This window comes from Schistocerca gregaria, chromosome 9 (genome assembly GCF_023897955.1).
Source record: "Schistocerca gregaria isolate iqSchGreg1 chromosome 9, iqSchGreg1.2, whole genome shotgun sequence".
Classification (NCBI taxonomy): Eukaryota; Metazoa; Arthropoda; class Insecta; order Orthoptera; family Acrididae; genus Schistocerca; species Schistocerca gregaria.
In genome coordinates this window covers 161,040,672-161,061,097 of record NC_064928.1, presented here as the reverse complement: position 1 = coordinate 161,061,097, position 20,426 = coordinate 161,040,672, and the positions used below count along the sequence as shown (strand labels likewise).

The 20,426-nt window shown below is 42.0% G+C and overlaps 1 protein-coding gene across 1 annotated transcript in view; it reads left to right on the top strand.

Moving 5' to 3' along the window:
• Positions 1–12,978, top strand: part of LOC126291948 (gamma-interferon-inducible lysosomal thiol reductase-like) — a 42,343-nt gene extending 29,365 nt beyond the window's left edge. Inside the window, exons 3-6 of the mRNA XM_049985697.1 lie at positions 223–393; positions 2,293–2,439; positions 10,205–10,264; positions 12,836–12,978. Of these exons, the coding sequence (XP_049841654.1) occupies positions 223–393; positions 2,293–2,439; positions 10,205–10,264; positions 12,836–12,862 (405 nt within the window). The 3' untranslated portion in view covers positions 12,863–12,978. The remainder of the gene's footprint in view (positions 1–222; positions 394–2,292; positions 2,440–10,204; positions 10,265–12,835) is intronic.
• Positions 12,979–20,426: the final 7,448 nt, after the last annotated feature.

Here is a 20,426-nt window from a genome sequence, read left to right as displayed (position 1 = left end):
TCAACGTCGTCTTTGCAGGTGTGTGATTTTTTTTTTCCTTTTTGTTTTTTTTTTTTCAGCATTGTGCAAAAACTCATCTACAGATTCGATGACTTGTTACTAATTAATGAAAAGCACCAAGAACTGATGGAAGATTCTCTTAACTTAGTTACTAACTTATGCAGTTTTTAATTGCTTGTGTTTATTACAGAATGTGTGTGTCAATTGCTTTTACTTTCACAGGTCAATAGCACGAATCCTCTCACTTTCATATGCGACCACGGCCAAACTGAGTGTGAAGGACTCAAAATCCACTCGTGTGCCATAGTCCTCGTCCAAGACCAGACCTCGCAGCTAAAGCTGGCTGACTGCACGATCCGCAACCAGACGGACCCAGAAGCGACTCTGACTGAGGTAAGCCAGCCGCGAATTCGCATCGATTACCGTTCAGTCGACTCAGACTAGCTGAGCTCGGGCGGTGAGAAAGATTTAACCAAGCGCTCCCCGCCTTTGTAGCGTGACCGATATTGCTTCTTATTTTTATAGTTTTTTTTTATCTTCTTATTAACCAGCTGTGGGCACGTAATAAATTCAGACGCTCTCCTTTCCTTGTATTCTGTTACTGCAGTACTCCTTCATCTTCTCCCTATGTTGCCCTGAGGAGGCAGGAAAATGAGGTTAGAGTTGGTAGGAAGGGCAGATGTCAGGGCGAAGTTCATCATCGGGGAGGACGGTGGAAGTTGCGTTGGGAAAGGAGACGAAGGGTGTGGAGATGGAGAGAGGGTGGGACACAACGGGAAAGGTGCGGCAACTGGTTGCGGGTGGAGAGGAAGGGAGACACCAGGGGTGAGGGGATCAAGGTGGAGGACAGCATATAGTGTGGGGGAAGGAGAAGGTGGGGGAAAGGAGAAGGTGGGGGAAGGGGATGAGGTCGTAGAGGAGGCGTGTGGGGGACGGAAGGCGGATGCGGAAGGCGAGGCGGAGCGCATGGCGTTCGAGGATTTGGAGGGCTTCATAGAACCGGGGAGGGGCGGAAATCCAAGCGAAGCTGGCATAACAGAGGATGGGGCGGATCAAGGATTTGTAGGTGAGAAGGATGGCGGAAGGATGCAGACCCCACGTCCGGCTGGACAGGAGTTTCAGGAGGTGGAAGCGGTTGTGAGCTTTGTTTTGGATGGTAAGGAGATGGGGAGTCCAGGTGAGGTGACGGTCAAGTGTGAGGCCAAGGTATTTGAGGGTAGGAGTGATGTGGATAGGACGGCCATAAATGGTGAGGTAGAAATCATGGAGGCAGAAGGAGCGGGTGGTGCAGCCTATGATGATCGCCTGGGTCTTGGAGGGATTAAGACGGAGGAACCACTGGTTGCACCAAGTGGTGAATTGGTCAAGGTGGGTTTGGAGGGTACGTTGGGACCGTTGAAGGGTAGGATAAAGGGCTAGGAAGGAGGTGTCAACACCGAACTGGAGAAGATGAACAGGAGGGGGAGGTTTGGGCATATCAGCAGTGTACAGGAGAAAGAGGACAGGGGAAAGGACAGAACCTTGGGGCACGCCGGCAGAGGGAAAGAAAGTACAGGAGTTGGAATTGTGGATAGTCACATAGGAAGGACGATGTTAGAGGAAGGAAGCAACGAGACGGACGAAGTTGATGGGGAGAGCATAGGTCTGGAGTTTGAAGAGGAGCCCGGGATGCCAGACACGGTCATAGGCGTTCTGGAGATCAGGGGAAACAAAGATAGCGGAGCGACGGGAGTTAAGTTGGAGGGAAAGACATGTCGTCGTCAAAATGCAGCCTTTTGACTGTGAGAGATGAGTACGACACTTATTGCATCGTAATATGTTGTTAAATATATACTGAACAGTCGATGATACCATCGTTCTAATAATCTATCACTCATACAAGTTCAGGTACACTGACAACATGTGGAGCTAAGTCAGTTGGCGCGAAAATAAATTTACTAAAGATAACGCCTGTGCACTTAGAAAAGATAGTGCACACATAGGATACAACTTATAAGCTTTATATCGTAAAGTCATCTGTCGACATCATACAGCTTACTAAATAGTGCTATGATTGTAATGGGCAGTAGGATAGGATGGGAATATTTATTTATAACATAATAGAGGATAATACATGTGTTATCTGTTAATACGCTCTCACATTGACTTAAGTGCCCGTAAATGAGATGAAGACAGAGCTCTGATATGTAATACTTTCTATGCGTATACTTTGTAAATCCACGGGGATTTGTACGTAAACGCTTTTATCCCTCAAGGAAATTTATTGTTGTTTATTGTTGGGTTTGTTTTCAGTGTGCCACGAAGCTGGGGATCGAATGGAATCCGATAGCGGACTGCGCCAAGGCGGAAAGGGGCAGCCAGCTGCTTAAACTCAACGGAGACAAAACTAAAGAGCTGGATCCGGGAGTTGAGGTCTTACCCACCATCACGCTGAATGGGGTGAGTGGGTGACCGAACACGACGGAAATTATCCTTTTTATTCGTCTGTTTGAACGAGGTTTTATTTTTTGGTGAAATTGCTTGGTTACGATGATTACAACGATCATGTGTTATGCTAATTAGGCATATCTATCACTGCACAACACAGCGTTCTTTAAGGTTGAAACACCTGTTTGGGGTGATAATGCTGTGGAAAGAGATTTCCGCCGAGAATGGGGCTCTTGTCCCACAAGCGGCTTTTCGCAGATGGCACGTTATTGTCAGGATCTGCAGTCCCAAGAATGATTTGATGCAGTTCTCCAAGCTTCTCCATCCTATGCAAGCATCTTCATTTCCAAATAACTGCTGCAACCTACAACCTTCTGAATCTGCTTACTGCATTCACCTTTTGTCTCCCTCTACGATATTTACGCCCCCACAATCCCCCCCCCCCACCCCACACACACACACACTCCCCTCAAGTACAAAATTCGTAATCGATTAATGTCTCACAATGTTCCCTATCAATTTTTCCCTTCTTCCAGTCAAGCTGTGCCAAAAATTTCTTGACTCCCCAATTCTAGTCAATACCTCCACATTAGTTACATGATGTCCGCCCCGATAGCTGATTGGTCAGCGTGACGGATTGCCGTCCTACGGGCCAGGGCTCGATTCCCGGCTGGGTAGGAGATTTTCTCCGCTCAGGGACTGGGTTTTGTGTTGTCTCATCGTCATTTCATCCCCATGTGAACATGTTTACTGATTCTGCTGCAACACCAAATTCTATTGTGATTTTATCTGTTGTTTCTCTATCTTTGAAATGAAATGCTTTCTAGAAGTTATTAATTATAAAGTCATTTCTCATGCAGTGGCCTAGCCAATTTCTGTTGGTCCTCTAAACTGTTTCCAGTATTTGTCTTTTCTCGTTCAGCTTTTGTAACACAATAACACACTTTGCTACATCTGCCCATTCCACACTGCCCATTCATCTCCACTTCTACATCTCAAAAGCTTCTATGTATTTCTACTCTCTTCACCGTATTGTTCATTTTTCGTCACAATAGACGACAGCACTCCATCTAAACCACATATCTTTTCTTTAAATGTTTATTTAAAGGACCATGGAAAATACACTACTTGTGTAAGACGCAAATCTGTAATAGCAATCCCTAATTTTATTTATTGATTAAACATCATGTTTCTAGCAATTTTGCAACCTATTTACCGAAGTTATCAACTTGTTCCACTTCCTCATCACTAATTTTTACTTTTAATTTTCGTTGATTGCCTTATAAAAATGGTTCAAATGGCTCTGAGCACTATGGGACTCAACTGCTGTGGTCATTAGTCCCCTATAACTTAGAACTACTTAAACCTAACTAACCTAAGGACATCACACACATCCATGCCCGAGGCAGGATTCGAACCTGCGACCGTAGCAGTCGCACGGTTCCGGACTGCGCGCCTAGAACCGCGAGACCACCGCGGCCGGCGGCCTTATAAAAATCATTGCCTTAGTCATCTTCACATTAATCTTCATCCATAGTCCACACAGCTGGTGTCTAGTCTTTTTACTGCTCCAGAGCTGGCGCTGGCTGTTGTGGACACCCTGCACATTAAAAACCGGTCATATTACTGATTTTCATAACTGTCTTAAACTCCTGTTATCTTTCTATCCACCAGCTGTGTAAATAATTAAAGTGGAATGCATTAATTTTCATATATCATCCAGTGGAGCGGTGCCTTCATTGGAAATACGGAAGCGTCCGATCCCGCCCGTCTGCTTTGACCCATAAACCAGGAGTCCAATATGGTGCATATAAAGTAGTTACGTACACATCATGAGGACGAAAATACATCGCAAACCAAACACACACACGTTCCACTAAACGCCTAATGATACTAACGGTACAAGCGCGGGAAATAGGGGGTTTTAGGGTGGGGACATACTAAATATAAACAAACTTAGACACCCACTTCCATGCAAAACGACAAAAGAAAACCGACATCAAAAAACTCCCCAAATACCACTAAACACATCATCATCTGGAATCGGACACTTCCCTTGACCTACATAGGTCAACAGCAGCTCCCGATCCCATAAATTAGGACCTAACACATCCCTTGGCCTATATAGCACAAAAATATCTTCCGATACCAATACCAACATTCGCAGCCACACATTGGCATCGAACACTTCCCTTGACCTGTTATCCTTACGACATCTCCACATACCGTCGCCCCTTGTCCAAGACGCCGGAACTTTAAGTAAGCCCCATTTCTTCACGACATACTGAACACTTCAAGGCTTCACCCAAAAATTCGAATGGTTGAAGAAATTTTATTAAAGACAACGCACTGTCCCCCATCATAGCCGACAACCGAAAACTGTTGACCCTGTCAGTCACATCCATACCTACCAAAAACATAAAAAAATGCAATTTACTAAAATTCACACACAACACCAGATTCGCAAACTAAACCAAAAACATCACCTAACGCACCACCAGAGAGCACCACCGATCATGTCAAAACGACACCTACAAACACGCCACTCTCACAAACTAAATTCCGCGCCGTCGTGACTTCACAGACCACAACAGCCTTACGTTACTGCTCAAAGCCGACGGGTGGGATCGGACGCTTCGGTCGATCCCCTTCATTTTACAGCGTCTTTGAAGAGCGATGTAACATACCTTCTTACATGCATGCATTTCTGGAGGAGCAGCCATATTAAACTATGAAATGCATTCGCCAATGGAGAACACGATTGTACAATTACTAGTAACATATGAAATTTTGTACCAGACAGAGACATGAACCCCGATCTCCCACTACACGCAAGGGGTCACCTTAACCACCTACGCTGTCTGAGGACGTATCCAGGATCGAAATAACTTCCATGTTTCTTGGTGTCTACGTCCCTTGGTGCTCGCAACAAATCGTATGATTCACACACAGGGAGAGAATCTGTTTTTCGTCGGGCTGCTTGCTTTGCCATGAAATACCGTAGGTCAGTTTCTGTATTTTACATTGTCTGTATTTTTTGACGCAATTTTACCAGTTCCATAGTAATATTACGAAATACAAAAATAACTTTGTGTTTTGAAACTTAGTGGCAGATTAAAACTCGAACTCGGGACCTCATTCTGCAAACATCCCCCAGGCTGTGGCTAAGCCATGTCTCCGCAGTATCCTTTGTTTCAGGAGTGGTAGTTCTGCAAGTTTCGCAGGAGAGCTTCTGTAAAGATTGGAAGGTAGGAGACGAGATACTAGCAGAAGTGAAGCTGTGAGTACCGGGCGTGAGTCGTGCTTCGGTAGCTCAGATGGTAGAGCACTTGCCCGCGAAAGGCAAAGGTCCCGAGTTCGAGTCTCGGTCGGGCACACAGTTTTAAACTGCCAGGAAGTTTCATATCAGCGCACACTCCGCTGCAGAGTGATAATCTCATTCTGGAAACTCTGTGTTTTGTTTTCACGACTAAACTGCCGATCCAGTTCGATGAAATTTGATATCGTGGTAGCATACAACAGTCTAATCCTAAGAGAGTGAAGTAGGCAATGGAATATCTTTCTTATATTTGTGAAGGTAAACCATGTTAAAAAGTTATTAAATTTGTTGTATAGTGTAAGCGCTGTGTAGCTACTTCAATAGCGCAATGCATAGACGTGCATTCCTGCCCCTACCCCCGTGCACACACTGCTCGGGAGCGACGACGTACGTGCTACCATTCCACGTGTTAGATCAGTTGAGTGGGTGGTGGTGGGGGTGGGTGAGGGGAGGGCGGAATGCACAGGACAAGCCATGCTCACCTGAGCAGGGATACACTTGAGGACAGCTGACGTCATTGAATGTACAACTGCTCACTTACTCACCATCACTCGCCATAACGAAACTACTAATGTGGGAGTGCAGCTATAGGCGACAGCTGGTTCCAAATTTGTTTCATTGCAGACAGCTTATGGTGTTTTATATGAATAAAACGAAATGCAAATTTCGTTTTAATTACACACACAGAATATAAACGATTTTAGTAAGGTTGTATCCCCCCCCCCCCCCCCCCCATGAACCACAGACCTTGCCGTTGGTGGGGAGGCTTGCGTGCCTCTTCGATACAGATAGTCGCACCGTAGGTGCAACCACAACGGAGGGGTATCTGTTGAGAGGCCAGACAAACGTGTGGTTCCTGAAGAGGGCAGCAGCCTTTACAGTAGTTGCAGGGGCAACAGTCTGGATGATTGACTGATCTGGCCTTGTAACACTAACCAAAACGGTACTGCGAAGGGCTGAAAACAAGGGGAAACTACAGCCGTAATTTTTCCCGAGGGCATGCAGCTTTACTGTATGGTTAAATGATGATAGTGTCCTCTTGGGTAAAATATTCCGGAGGTAAAATAGTCCCCCATTCGGATCTCCGGGCGGTTATCAGGAGGAGGAAAACTGGCATTCTACGGATCGGAGCGTGTAATGTCATATCCCTTAATCGGGCAGGTAGGTTAGAAAATTTAAAAAGGGAAATAGATATGTTCAAGATAAATATAGTGGGAATTAGCAAAGTTCGGTGGCAGGAGGAACAAGACTTTTGGTCAGGTGAGTACAGGGTTACAAATACAAAATCAAATAGGGGCAATGCAGTAGTAGGTTTAATAATGAATAAAAAAACAGGAGCGCGGGAAAGCTACTACAAACAGCATAGTGGACGCATTATTGTGGCCAAGATAGACACGAAGCCCACGCCTACTACAGTAGTACAAGTTTATATGCCAACTAGGTCTACAGATGACGAAGAAGTTATATACGATGAGATAAAAGAAATTATTCGGACGTTGAAGGGAGACGAAAATTTAATAGTCATGGGTGATTGGAATTCGATAGCAGGAAAAGGAAGAGAAGGAAATGTAGTGAGTGAATATGGATTGGGGGTAAGAAACGAAAGAGGAAGCCGCCTGGTAGAACTTTGCACAGAGCATAACTGAATCATAGCCAACACTTGCTTCACGAATCATAAAAGAAGGTTGTATACATGGAAGAAGCTTGGAGATACTGACACGTTTCGGATAGATTACATAATTGTAAGAAAGACAGAGATTTAGGAACCAGGTTTTAAATTGTAAGACATTTCCAGGGGCAGATGTCGACTCTCACCACAATCTATTGGTTATGAACTGTAGATTAAAATTGCAGAAACTGCAAAAAGGTGGGAATTTGAGGAGATTGGACATGGTTAAACGGAAAGAACCAGATGTTGTAGAGAGCTTCAGTGAGAGCATTAAGGAACGATTGACAGGAATGTGGGAAAGAAATACAGTAGAAGAAGAATGGTTAGCTTTAAGAGATGACATAGTGAAGGTAGCAGAGGAACAAGTAGGTAAAAAGACAAGGGCTAACAGCAATCCTTGGGTAACAGAAGAGATGTTGAATTTAACTGACGAAAGGTGAAATATAAAAATGCAGTAAATGAAGCAGGCAAAAAGGAATACAAAAGTCTCAAATATGAGATCGACAGGAAGTGCAAAATAGCTAAACAGGGATGGCTAGAGGACAAATGTAAGGATGTAGAGGCGCAAATCACTAGGGGTAAGATAGATACTGCCTACAGCAAAATTAAACAGAACTTTGGAGAAAAGAGAACCACTTGCATAAATATGAAGAGCTCATATGGAAACCCAGTTCTAAGCAAAGAAGGGATAGTAGAAAGGCGGAAGGAGTGTATAGGGGGTCTATACAAGGGCAATGTGCTTGAGGACAATATTATAGAAGTGGATGAGAATGTAGATGAAGATGAAATAGGAGATATGATACAGCGTGAAGAATTCGACAGAGCACTGAAAGACCTAAGTCAAAACAAGGCCCCGGGAGTAGACAACATTCCATTAGAACTATTGAAAGCCTTGGGAGAGCCAGGCCTAACAAAACTCTGCCATCTAGTGAGCAAGATGTATGAGACAGGCGAAATACCCTCAGACTTCCAGAAGAATATAATAATTCCAATCCCAAAGAAAGCAGGTGTTGACAGATGTGAAAATTACTGAACTATCAGTCTAATAAGACACGGCTGCAAAATACTAACGCGAATTATTTACAGACGAATGGAAAAACTGGTAAAAGCCGACCTCGGGGACGATCAGTTTGGATTCCGTAGAAATACTGAAACACGTGAGGCAATACTGACCTTACGACTTATCTTAGAAGAAAGATTAAGGAAAGGCAAACCTATGTTCCTAGCATTTGTAGACTTATAGAAAGCTTTTTACAATGTTGACTGGAATACTCTCAAATTCTGAAGGTGGCAGGGGTACAATACAGGGAGGGAAAGGCTATTTACAATTTGTACAGAAAGGAGATGGCAGCTATAAGAGTCGAGTGGTACGAAAGGGAAGCAGTGGTTGGGAAAGGAGTGAGGGTTGTTGCCTACCCCCGGTGTTATTCAGTCTGTATATTGAGCAAGCAGTGAAGGAAACAAAAGAAATAAAAACTTTAAGGTTCACCGATTACATTTTAGTTCTGTCAGAGACAGCAAAGGACTTGGAAGAGCAGTTGGACGGAATGGACAGTGTCTTGAAAGGAGGATATAAGATGAACATCAACAAAAGCAAAACAAGGATAACGGAATGTTGACGAATTAAGTCGGTTGATGCTGAGGGAATTAGATTAGGAAATGAGACACTTAAAGCAGTAAAGGAGTTTTGCTATTTGGGGAGCAAAATAACTGATGATGGTCGAAGTATAGAGGATATAAAATGTAGACTGGCAATGGTAAGGAAAGCGTTGCTGAAGAAGAGAAATCTGTTAACATCGAGTATAGATTTAAGTGTAAGGAAGTCGTTTCTGAGAGTATTTGTATGGAGTGTAGCCGTGTATGGAAGTGAAACATGGACGATAAATAGTTTGGACAAGACGAGAATAGAAGCATTCGATATGTAGTGTTACAGAAGAATGCTGAAAATTAGATGGGTAGATCACATAACGAATGAGGAGGTACTGAATAGAATTGGGGAGAAGAGGAATTTGTGGCACAACTTGACTAGAAGAAGTGATCGGTTGATAGGACATGTTTTGAGGCATCAAGGGATTACCAGTTTAGCATTGGAGGGCAGCTTGGAGGGTAAAATCGAAGAGGGGGACCAAGAGATGAATATACTGAGCAGATTGAGAAAGATGTAGGCTGCAGTACGAAGTGGGAGATGAAGTAGCTTGCACAGGATAGAGTAGCATGGAGAGCTGCATCAAACCTGCCTCAGGACTGAAGACCATAACAACAGTAAGGTTGCTCCACACAGCTCATTCTACTGGTCTGTGAAATGTCATTTCTAATATCGTGGTCGGCCGTTGTGGAAGAGCGGTTCTAGGCGTTTCAGTCCGGACGCGCGCTGCTGCTACGGTCGCAGGTTCGAATCCTGTCCCGGGATGTCCTTAGGTTAGTTAGCTTTAAGTAGTTCTTAGTTGTGGGGGACTGATGACCTCAGATATTGTCCCATACTGCTTGGAGCCATTTGAACCATCTAATATCGTATTTGAAGTTTCCCCTTCTTCAGTATTTGTCATTCTTTCGATTTCAGCCCGACACTATACTTTCGTGGCCAAAACCCTGTTTCACTCTTGTGAAAAATATACAGCAGATATTTTCACATTATGAAAATTATTCATTCTTTTTCTTTCAATTTATTCTTTTTTAAATTAGAAATTGCTGATTTTTGACGGTTGTATAAATTTAAATGTACATTATTAGCTCGACACTAGCGGTGTTTGTAATCATCTTCAATTGACTTCCTGTTTATCTGCTTTCAGAGGCAGCAGGAACAAACACAATTACGCACAAACCTCTGGAAAGAGATTTGTAAGGTGTTGGTGAGTACTACATAAGAAACAATATCAGTGAACACTTGTTTCATAATCAAGGTAGATTTCATTTGCTTAAGTTTATATTAGACTTACGTTATATTGCTGAGAATATTTAACTGAAATAGACAAATAACTGTAATAAGTCGATTTTATTGATATTCCCATTATGAAGTGGACTTATTTCGATCAAAATACCCGTACACACACGCACGCACGCACGCACGCACACACACACACACACACACACACTTACACACACACACACACACACATCCTCTTCTTATCCTCTTCTTATCTGCATTAGGGACCAGAAGGCTGTCCTCCAGCGTCAGTGTCAACAAACAGGGAGGACATTCGAATCTGGCTAGTGCAATTGGTGTCATGTAAAGTGGGGTAGGTGGGGGCTGCCACAGAGCTCTGTTCTCGGTAGCGTTTAATGTCAGCACATGGCTTTCGGAGAAAGGATCAAGTCTTAACAGCCACAAAATGCACTGCACACATTTTCTGGCACATAGCTCTTGTATAAGAAAAAAAAAAATTGTTCCAAGGTGACCAAAGTCAGTGAAATCTACCATTTTAAATTCTTAGGACTGTGAATAGATCAAAAAATTACTTGGGAGCTTAGGTTCAAGACCTTGCGCAGGATGTCCAATGATGCAATATCCACTACGTCTCACACTGAAGCACTCGAGCTCCTTTGCTTAATTTTATTACCATACTATTATTTTCTGTGGTATCAAATGTTCGAGCAACTCTGTGCACCCATCAAGACTATTCTTCGGGCAAAAAAATGATATTCAGATGGGTCTAGTGCGTCAGTTCACGAACTTCATGTAAGACATCGTTCGGGTGCCTCTGAATTATAACTCTACCATCTCTGTACACCTATACCATCACGGGGTTTGTTGTTCACAGTACTCACTTAACTGGGTGAAACTGCAACACGCATTCAGTGAACTCTAGGCACTCAGACAACACTTGCATTTAGATACTTCTTTATGTACTGTACAGAATGCTTTCAGTTTCAATAGTCTTGCAACACAACTGAAAAAATTGAAAAATTTAATAATACAACCTAAGCCTTCAGACATAAGCTTTAAAACTTCCTTGTGAATAACTTCTTCTATTCTGTACAGGAGTTCCTTCTGGTACATATGAACTTTCCTTTGTAATGTCTTGTTTATTTCTCTACTCTCACAATTTTTCTCTGTTTTACTAATTCTTTAATTTTATGAATATTGATATTTGTAAATTTTCAAATCAGTATTCTGTCGTATACATACTGTTTCATTCCATAACGGTGTGTCATGGCTCACATTGTCCAAGCCACTTTTAAAAAAAGGTTCACAAAATAAGTACAAAATGTAATATAACTAACAGACCCAGTAACGCAGTTGCTAAAGATGTAGGATAATTCGATACACGTCCTATTCTCCTTCTTCTCCTCTTTCTGTACACCTCCTGCTCCCTGTCTCTCTTTACATTTCCGACTTCCTCCTATTTATGTCCATTTCCTCCCCCTGCCCTCTCTGTCCACCTCCTATTAACACCTCTCCTAGACTCTGAGTCTTGTTTATTGTTATTGAAAGTTCAGATTCCGTAGTAGTATTCTAATTATATGCCGATAAGACATCAATATAAGTTTCCTGTTCCTTGTGAAAACCGAATGTCAGGAGGAAAACAGAACAACAAGTTGTTATGGGCACAATTTTTGCTTCAAATATGTATGACGAGAAAATATATGTACGGGAGAAACATTTTGTTTGATGGTTGAAGCGCCTGCTTTTGTAGTTAAAACTGACTGCTAAAAATAAAACAAAACCACACGTTTTCACAGCAGAGCAGAACTTTGCACAACATTCTCTTTCTTGCAGTCGCTTTTAATAGAGTGCCTGTACACTGTTATTTCAAAAAATGTAGTCTATGTTCGACTGAATGATTATTATAGTATCGTGTCAAAATTTTCAGTAAATCGGTCAAGAACTTCTCGAGAATTTCGGTAGCAACACCTCTGCATAGTTGTATATATTTCATATATATTTTTGTATGCCATATACATTAAAAAATATTTAGCTTATGTCTACCTGAACACTTATTAGACTGTTGCGTTAAAATTTGAAGGAAATCGGTCAAGAACTTTTCGAAATTTTTCAAAAAGCATTTCCCCTTTGTGTAGTGCATTTAACTTTATACACCACATATATTTAAAAATGTGTGAGTTATGTCCGTCCGAACATTTATTAAAATATCATGAAAAATTTGATGTATATCAATCAAGAACTTTTCCAGATACTTTCTAACAACATTAAACAACAACTTGTCTTTACATGGTATTATACATAACAATAATAAGAAACGATTAAAAGTGTTTCATATATTTATCAGATTTCTGCCATTGTTACAGAATTGAAAGGTAGATTAGTCTGTTAACTCATTAGACTGAATGAATATGTTAATTCCATCAGAATCAGGCAAAGAATCTTTATGTATACACCAAATTTCATTATGTATTGTTATTGTTTGAGAGAACTCTAATGCGTGAAGTACGACTAATTGACAATGTGCAAATTGTTCCAGCAACCGAAGCCTTCAACTTGTCCATGACTTGAATCACGCTCCAGCAGCTAACACTAAGGAACAGAAGTCGATGGCAGAGCACGGATTCTGATTGTCAGCCCACATTATATTACTGTATAAAATAAAATTTTATTATGAACATATATAGTCACTGTTTCATTCGTTGCTAAATACAGAATTATTCGTAAGACCCAAAAACATTATGTGACCATTCAAATTTTAAATATGATACTAGTAACTGCTTACAATGATCTTAACCAGGACTGAGGAAATATACCAAACTAAAAAAGAACACACAGAGTATGACAAGTGAGCAGTACACCATACAATCCTTTGAAAATGTTACACTGAAATCATTATTAAGAGACTAGTTCGAGTCAGTGGAGCTAAGCCTGAAGTCTCCCTTCACAATTATTACCATCTCCAGTTGCCCAGTGGCACCCACTACCAAACTATCACATTTTAAAACGCTCCTTCACACCTCAGTATGTGCCCTATCTCTTTGTTCGAGGAGGGTAAAACGGAACGCCGTACTGGATCCCAACAGCCTCGTATCACTACCAGTCGAGATGACAGGCATCTTATCCGCATGGCTTTAACGGATTGTGCAGCCACGTCTCGATCCCTGAGTCTACAGATCGGGACGTTGGCAAGACAACAACCATTTGCACGAACAGTTTGACGACGTTTGCAGCAGCATGGTCTATCAGCTCGGACACCACGGCTGCGGTTACCCGTTACGCTGCATCACAGACAGGAGCGTCTGTGATGGTGTACTCAGCGACGAACCTGGGTGTACAAATGGCAAAACGTCATTTTTTCGGATGAATCCAGGTTCTGTTTACAGTATCATGATGGTCGCGTCCGTGTTTGGCGACATCGCGGGGAACGCACATTGGAAGACTGTATTCGTCAGCGCCATACTGCCATATCACCCGGCGTGATGATATGGGGTGCCATTACACGTTTCGGTCACCTCTTATTCTCATTGACGGCACTTTGAACAGTGGACGTTACATTGCAGATGTGTTACGACCTGTAGCTCTATCCTTCATTCGATCCCTGCGAAACTCTACATTTCAGCAGGATAATGCACGACCGCATGTTGCAGATCCTGTACGGGACTTTCGGGATACAGAAAATGTTCGACTGCTGCCCTGGCCAGCACATTCTCCAGATCTGTCACCAACTGAAAACGTCTGGTCAATGGTGGCCGACCAACTGTCTCGTCACAATACGCCAGTCACAACTCTTGATGAACTGTGGTATCGTGTTGAAGCTGCATGGGCAGCTGTACCTTCACACGCCATCCAAGCTCTGTTTGACTCAATGCTCAGGCGTATCAAGGCCGTTATTACGGCCAGAGGTGGTTGTTCTGGGTACTGATTTCTCAGGATCTATGCACCCAAATTGCTTGAAAATGTAATCACATGTCAGTTCTAGTATAATATATTCGTCCAACGAATACCCGTTTATCGTCTGCATTTCTTCTTATATATATATATATATATATATATATATATATATATATATATATATATATATTTGTGTGTGTGTGTGTGTGTGTGTGTGTGTGTGTGCGAGAGAGAGAGAGAGAGAGAGAGAGAGAAAGAGAGAGTGTGTTCTCTGTGTGATGAATATGATTGGATGTACCTTTTAAAATCTAACATATTTAAATTGTAACATATAATAAATATTTGAGACTGGCTAAATGAATAATGTCTGAAAACAACAATAAACAAAAAATGGGGATGAGTTGTAAGTAGGCTGTTTAGGTTTTCTTATTGGTAACGCCAAATAGCGCTCTGTATGAAAAATCACTGGCTGTGCTGTGCACAGTCTGTGGCTAGTTTGCATTGTTGTCTGCCATTGTAGTGTCGGGCAGCGGCAGCTGGATGCTAACAGCGCGTAGCGTTGTGCAGTTGGAGGTGAGCCGCCAGCAGTGGTGGACGTGGGGAGAGAGATGGCGGAGTTTTGAAATTTGTGAGAATTGGCGTCATGAACTGATATATATATTATGACTATTAAGGTAAATACATTGTTTGTACTCTATTAAAATCTTTCATTCGCTAACTTTGCCTATCAGTAGTTAGTACCTTCAGTAGTTTGAATCTTTTATTTAGCTGGCAGTAGTGGTGCTCGCTGTATTGCAGTAGTTCGAGTAACAAAGATTTTTTTGTGAGGTAAGTGATTTGTGAAAGGTATAGGTTAATGTTAGTTAGGGCCATTCCTTTGTAGGGATTTTTGAAAGTCAGATTGCGTTGCGCTAAAACTATTGTGTGTCAGTTTAAGCACAGTCATGTACAATTTTTCTAAGGGGACGTTTCTTATGGCGACCCTGCCAGGATACCTCACTGGAATCTTCTGATTTTTTCTTGTAGTTTGTGTAATTAATGTAGATTTTGTTTATTGCTAGCGCATAATTGTAGAGAGAATCTCCTTTGTAGTTGTAGTCTTTCATTGTTGTACAGTACAACAGTTGTAGCATGCATGTAGAGTTGCACCAAGTATTTCGCAGCTGCGCTTTTAATTAACTAGATATTATTTTCTATGTTAATGTATTCTCTTATTTTTGCTCTTCAAATTGTTTTTTATCTATGTTGTCGTGTGAAATATTGTGACAATAATGGCGTGTGAAAAACGTAATACTAGGCTCCAAAGTAAACTGAGAAATGACAGTGAAGTGTGTTAGCGCCACCGAGTAATGAATTAACTAATGTTCAAAGTAGTAATTTGGTAATTGTACATAGGGAAATGGAGCGAGCTGCAAACAATGGTGTAGACAGTGAAATAAGTAGTGAATAGGGAACAATTATCGATCGATCAGTCGGCAACAGCTCGCCTCAGGATTCCGAAATGACAGGACACATTCTTGCAAATACTGTAGATTCAGGTTTTGCGTCCTCACCGCTTTCTCAAATAAGTCAAGACATATTTTCCGTTTTTCAAACTGCGAATATTGCCGGTTCAAATGCATTGACGAATAGCACTAAGGGACATGTTTCAGACACCAGTGCATTGTTATTACAATTAATGCAACAAATCAGACAAAAGCTTCAAAAGTTAGACACAATGGAACAAAATCAGAGACAAACACAGCAAAAGTTAGACGCAATGGAGCAAAAGCTTCAAAAGTTAGACTCAGTGGAACACACGCTTGAACAAACACTTGAAGATTTCACTACTGAATTACATAAAATCGAATCGAAATGTCAAAAAGTCTGTAATGACGAAAAAACACAGATTTGTGAGCATTTCTAACCTATTTTTTCGCGGCATGAAAATGCATTACAGAATCACGAAGCAGGCATAAAAGAACTGCAAACAATTGTTCATGAAAATCATGAGACCTTGCAAGCTAAAACTCAGTTGCATCTACCGATTCGGTTACGCAACTTGCAAAAACTCAAGAAAACTTAAAGGACACAGTAAATTGGATTTCAACACAAATAGACACTCTGAAACTTGGTTCAGAAAAGCACACTGAGGAAATGTGTTCACTATTGGAGAAAGTAGCCGAACTTTCGGATCAGTTCATTAATTTATCTACGAATGTAGATGATAATTTGAATGACACAAAACCGGTAGTCTTTAATGACACAGAAGAGTGCGAACAAATTAGGAAATTCAAACAAAGTCTGAATCAAATTAGTACGCAACACCAAAGAGAAATCCGGGAAGTACAAGATCAGCTGACACAGGTAATACAACAATTACGTATTTCAGAGGACACTCGCGCTCCAATACTGGAAGAGGGACATAGAAATACGGAACAGCCACAAAATAATAACACAGGGCACTTCGGAAATTATGAAAGAAATTGGCAAAGTACACCGAATTTTGAGATGGAACTGCCGAAACGACGTAACAATGACCGATATGCGACCCGCCGACACGATGATTTTGACTATAAGCTGTTCATTACTACACGTAAATTTAAAACATTTAAGAATTCTGGCAACGACATTCATCCACAAGCGTGTCTCCATCAATTCTCTCATTGTTTTCCTCCCAACTGGTCACTAGAGCACAGATTAGAATTTATGTATGGCTACTTAGAGAATGAACCAGCTGTAAGAATGCGATCGGTCATTCACGATTGTCACAGTGAAGGAGAATTTTATCATGCTTTCCTCTCAGCATATTGGTCTCAAGCTACACAAGACCGAGTAAAACATAGCATAGTGATGATGAAACACTTTGAACAATCTGAATTTTCCAGTCTTGTCAAATATTTTGAAGACATGTTGCATAAGAATCAATATCTTTCAAACCCATACAGCCCTTCAGAACTCATCCGCATTTGCTTAATGAAATTGCCGGAACATTTAAGGAATATTATTTTGGCAGGGTGTTGCAAAGACGACATTGAAGCTTTTCAGGGACTGTTACAAGAACTGGAAATTCACACTGAGAATCGCGGAACGCGAAAACAGGTACACAACAATTACAGGTCACGTCCGTCACAATTCCGCGGTGAAAGAAATAATAACTGGACACGACAAGGCTATTCTCACAATACAAATCGTGACCAAAACAGACACCACCCGTATGACAACCGTTGGCAGAGTAGTAATAATTACAGGGAAAAGTCACCGCTCCGCGGTAGTAACTATCACAGAGACAATCAGAGAAACAGACAATATGGGAACCAAAATAATTACTATCAAGGGAGACAGAATAACTTAAGACGCAACGGTCCAGCGCGCAGTTACGATTCAGAGAGAAATTCTCCACCACGTGACCGACAAGAAAGAAACTATGGAATCTACCGACATGACGACAGACGATATGATCGTAACGACAGACCTGAATTGCAGCAGAACTGGCGGGAATCAAACAGAACAGGGCCCTTTCGACAAGGTGAATTTGTAGAAGTTAGGTCTCCAAATCCCAATAACGACGCGCGCCAACAAAGAGACAGACAATGACTCTCACCGCAGGCAGCCGCGTGCTCCGGCTGGCGCAGAGAAAAATAACATAAGACGCTAACCTTGAGAAAAATTTTAGCATTCCTCACCGACATACACAACATTATAATTGCTTTGAAGTTAAAACTCTGCGAACTAGAAAGGGTAAATGATGGCACCACATTTCACATGTAAAACCGTTTATTGAAAGACAATCTGCTTTTTAACTTTGTCTTTGCCATAAAATATTTCACTTCACATTTCTAGTATGCTTTGTCACACTGAGAAACTGTTAACATGTAACAATGTTTTGAAGTTAACTATCCAGTCTAGAACCTAGGGAACATTTTTAAACAGAAATTACGAATGCATTGTTATAGTCGTTACAATGTTATTGTGTGTGTACATTCTTGCTTGTTCGTTGCACGATTACGTAACAACTATAAGGCTCACATACTTAGAACATTTACCAGTATTGCTAATGAGATTTTAATGCAACATTTTGGTTTACTTGAAAATACATTCTGGATTTAAAGTACTTTCTGTGAGATACCAGATGACACAGTCGTTAGTTTATGTGACAGCTACACGGTTTTATCACGACGCTACTAATGAGTGACAGTTTACAATGTTGCTTTTGCAGTTTATCTGTTTTATATCTGCACAGCTATGTGATTGAAACTGCGAAATAAATTAGTGTTCTACCAGTGAATGAAGTGTGTAAAATCCCTACTGGTTCATCCGTTACCGGTTTTCCTTCCTGGCTGAATTAAGAGGCCGTAATTATCACCGCTCCAACCCGTTCTTCATCGCCAGTGTCAATTGTCCAAGTTATCTCTTCAAAACAATAGTTAAAGAAAACTATGTACTTTGCCCGATACATTTTGTATTTACGGACAGCTATGAGATTGTTCACCAAATTAAAGGTTTTCATATACCTCCCAACACTACAATGGATCCGTTACGTCTTAAAAATTTATATGTACCAATGAGGCAAACTATCGTGGTAATTAAAAATATCTTATCACAGTATAAAAAAGACAGCATAGGTGAAATTACAGAACTAGTAGAGTTTCTCGAGTTGGCACTTTTCTATATCCTTTTCATGTGTCATGACAGCACATACCAACGAGTTGACAATTTTGCTATTCGTAACTGTTTGTGTTTCACCATTGCTTTGAAATTAACTATTTCCAGAACAAACTGTTAGTTAAAAAGATGGCTCTCTACTACAACAGATACACAGATGAAGCAATAACGGGGTTGAGGAAGACATCATGTTACTCGGTTCACCACGCACCAAAAATGCAGAATACCTGAAAAATTGAAAAAAAAAAGCATCCTCAGTTATCTTGGTTAAACCATTTCAAAATCTAGTGGTATACACAAATTCAGTGCATTCCGGTTACCATCATGAACCGATAGTGCAAAACTAAACTCCTCCCGAACAGGCCATAAAGGCCCAACGATACCGACCGGCCGCCGTGTCATCCTCAGCCCATAGCCGTCACTGGATGCGGATATGAAGGGCACGAGGTCAGCACAGCGTTCTCCCGGCCGTATGTCAGTTTCCGGGACCGGAGCCGCTACTTCTCAAGCCTGTAGCTCCTCATGTTGCCTCACAAGGGCTGAGTGCACCCCGCTTGCCCACACCGCTCGGCAGACCGGATGGTCACCCATCCAAGTGCTAGCCCAGCCCGGCAGCGCTTAACTTCGGTGATCTGACGGGAACCGCTGTTACCACTGCCGCAAAGCAGTTGGCCACAGATAGCGTAATCCACATGCAATCATACCATTGAAAACGGTACAATGAACTAAGTTTCATTTCTAGTCGTCTAGGGTGTTACGTATGCGTTCATCACAGGACGGGATTGGTAACGACATTGAGATCTGGAAGTACAGGATGACCTAAGTGTTCGTTAACTTTTGGAAATGCACTACTTCGCGCGGAATAGCCGCGCGGTCTTAGGCGTCTTGTAACGGTCCGCTCGGCTCGCTCCGTCGGAGGTTCGAGTCCTGCCTCGGGCGTACGTGTGTGTGTCGTCCTTAGCGTAAGTTAGTTTAGGTAGTGTGTGAGCTTAGGGACCGATTATCTCAGCAGTTTCGTCCCATCAGACCTTACAACAAATTTCCAAATTTTGCACTACTTGAAGGAATAATGTAGATAGAGGTAACACCGGACACTCACGCCCTCAGTGATACGGGGTTCTATTGAAACCCAAGACGAGTGCAAAAAATCAGCCAGCAGATGGCGCTGGACAGCGGCACGTCAGTAAGGCCCCATGAGAATCGTGTACGAGATGTGTTCAGAAATTTCATAAATTTTGTCCACAAAATTTTTCTGCTCTTACCTTTTACTTATTGTGCATGATAATACTCTCCCCCACAATTGATACACTGCTGCTAACGCTGTTTCCACTCCCGGAAGCAGTCTTCGTACGCCTATTTCTGCATCGCGCGAAACTCCGTCTGCGAATCTTCTTTTATCTCGTCTGTCGTTGCAAATCTTCGTCCTCTCGACGGGGTTTACAACTTTGGAAACTAAAAAAGAAGTCCGCAGGAACCAGGTCTCGAGAATCCCGATGATAAGGGAGCTTGGTGATTTCGATTTTTGTGCCACAGTCACTCATCAACAGGCATGAATGTGCGCGTTGTGATGCAAGAGCCATGAAGTGACTTGC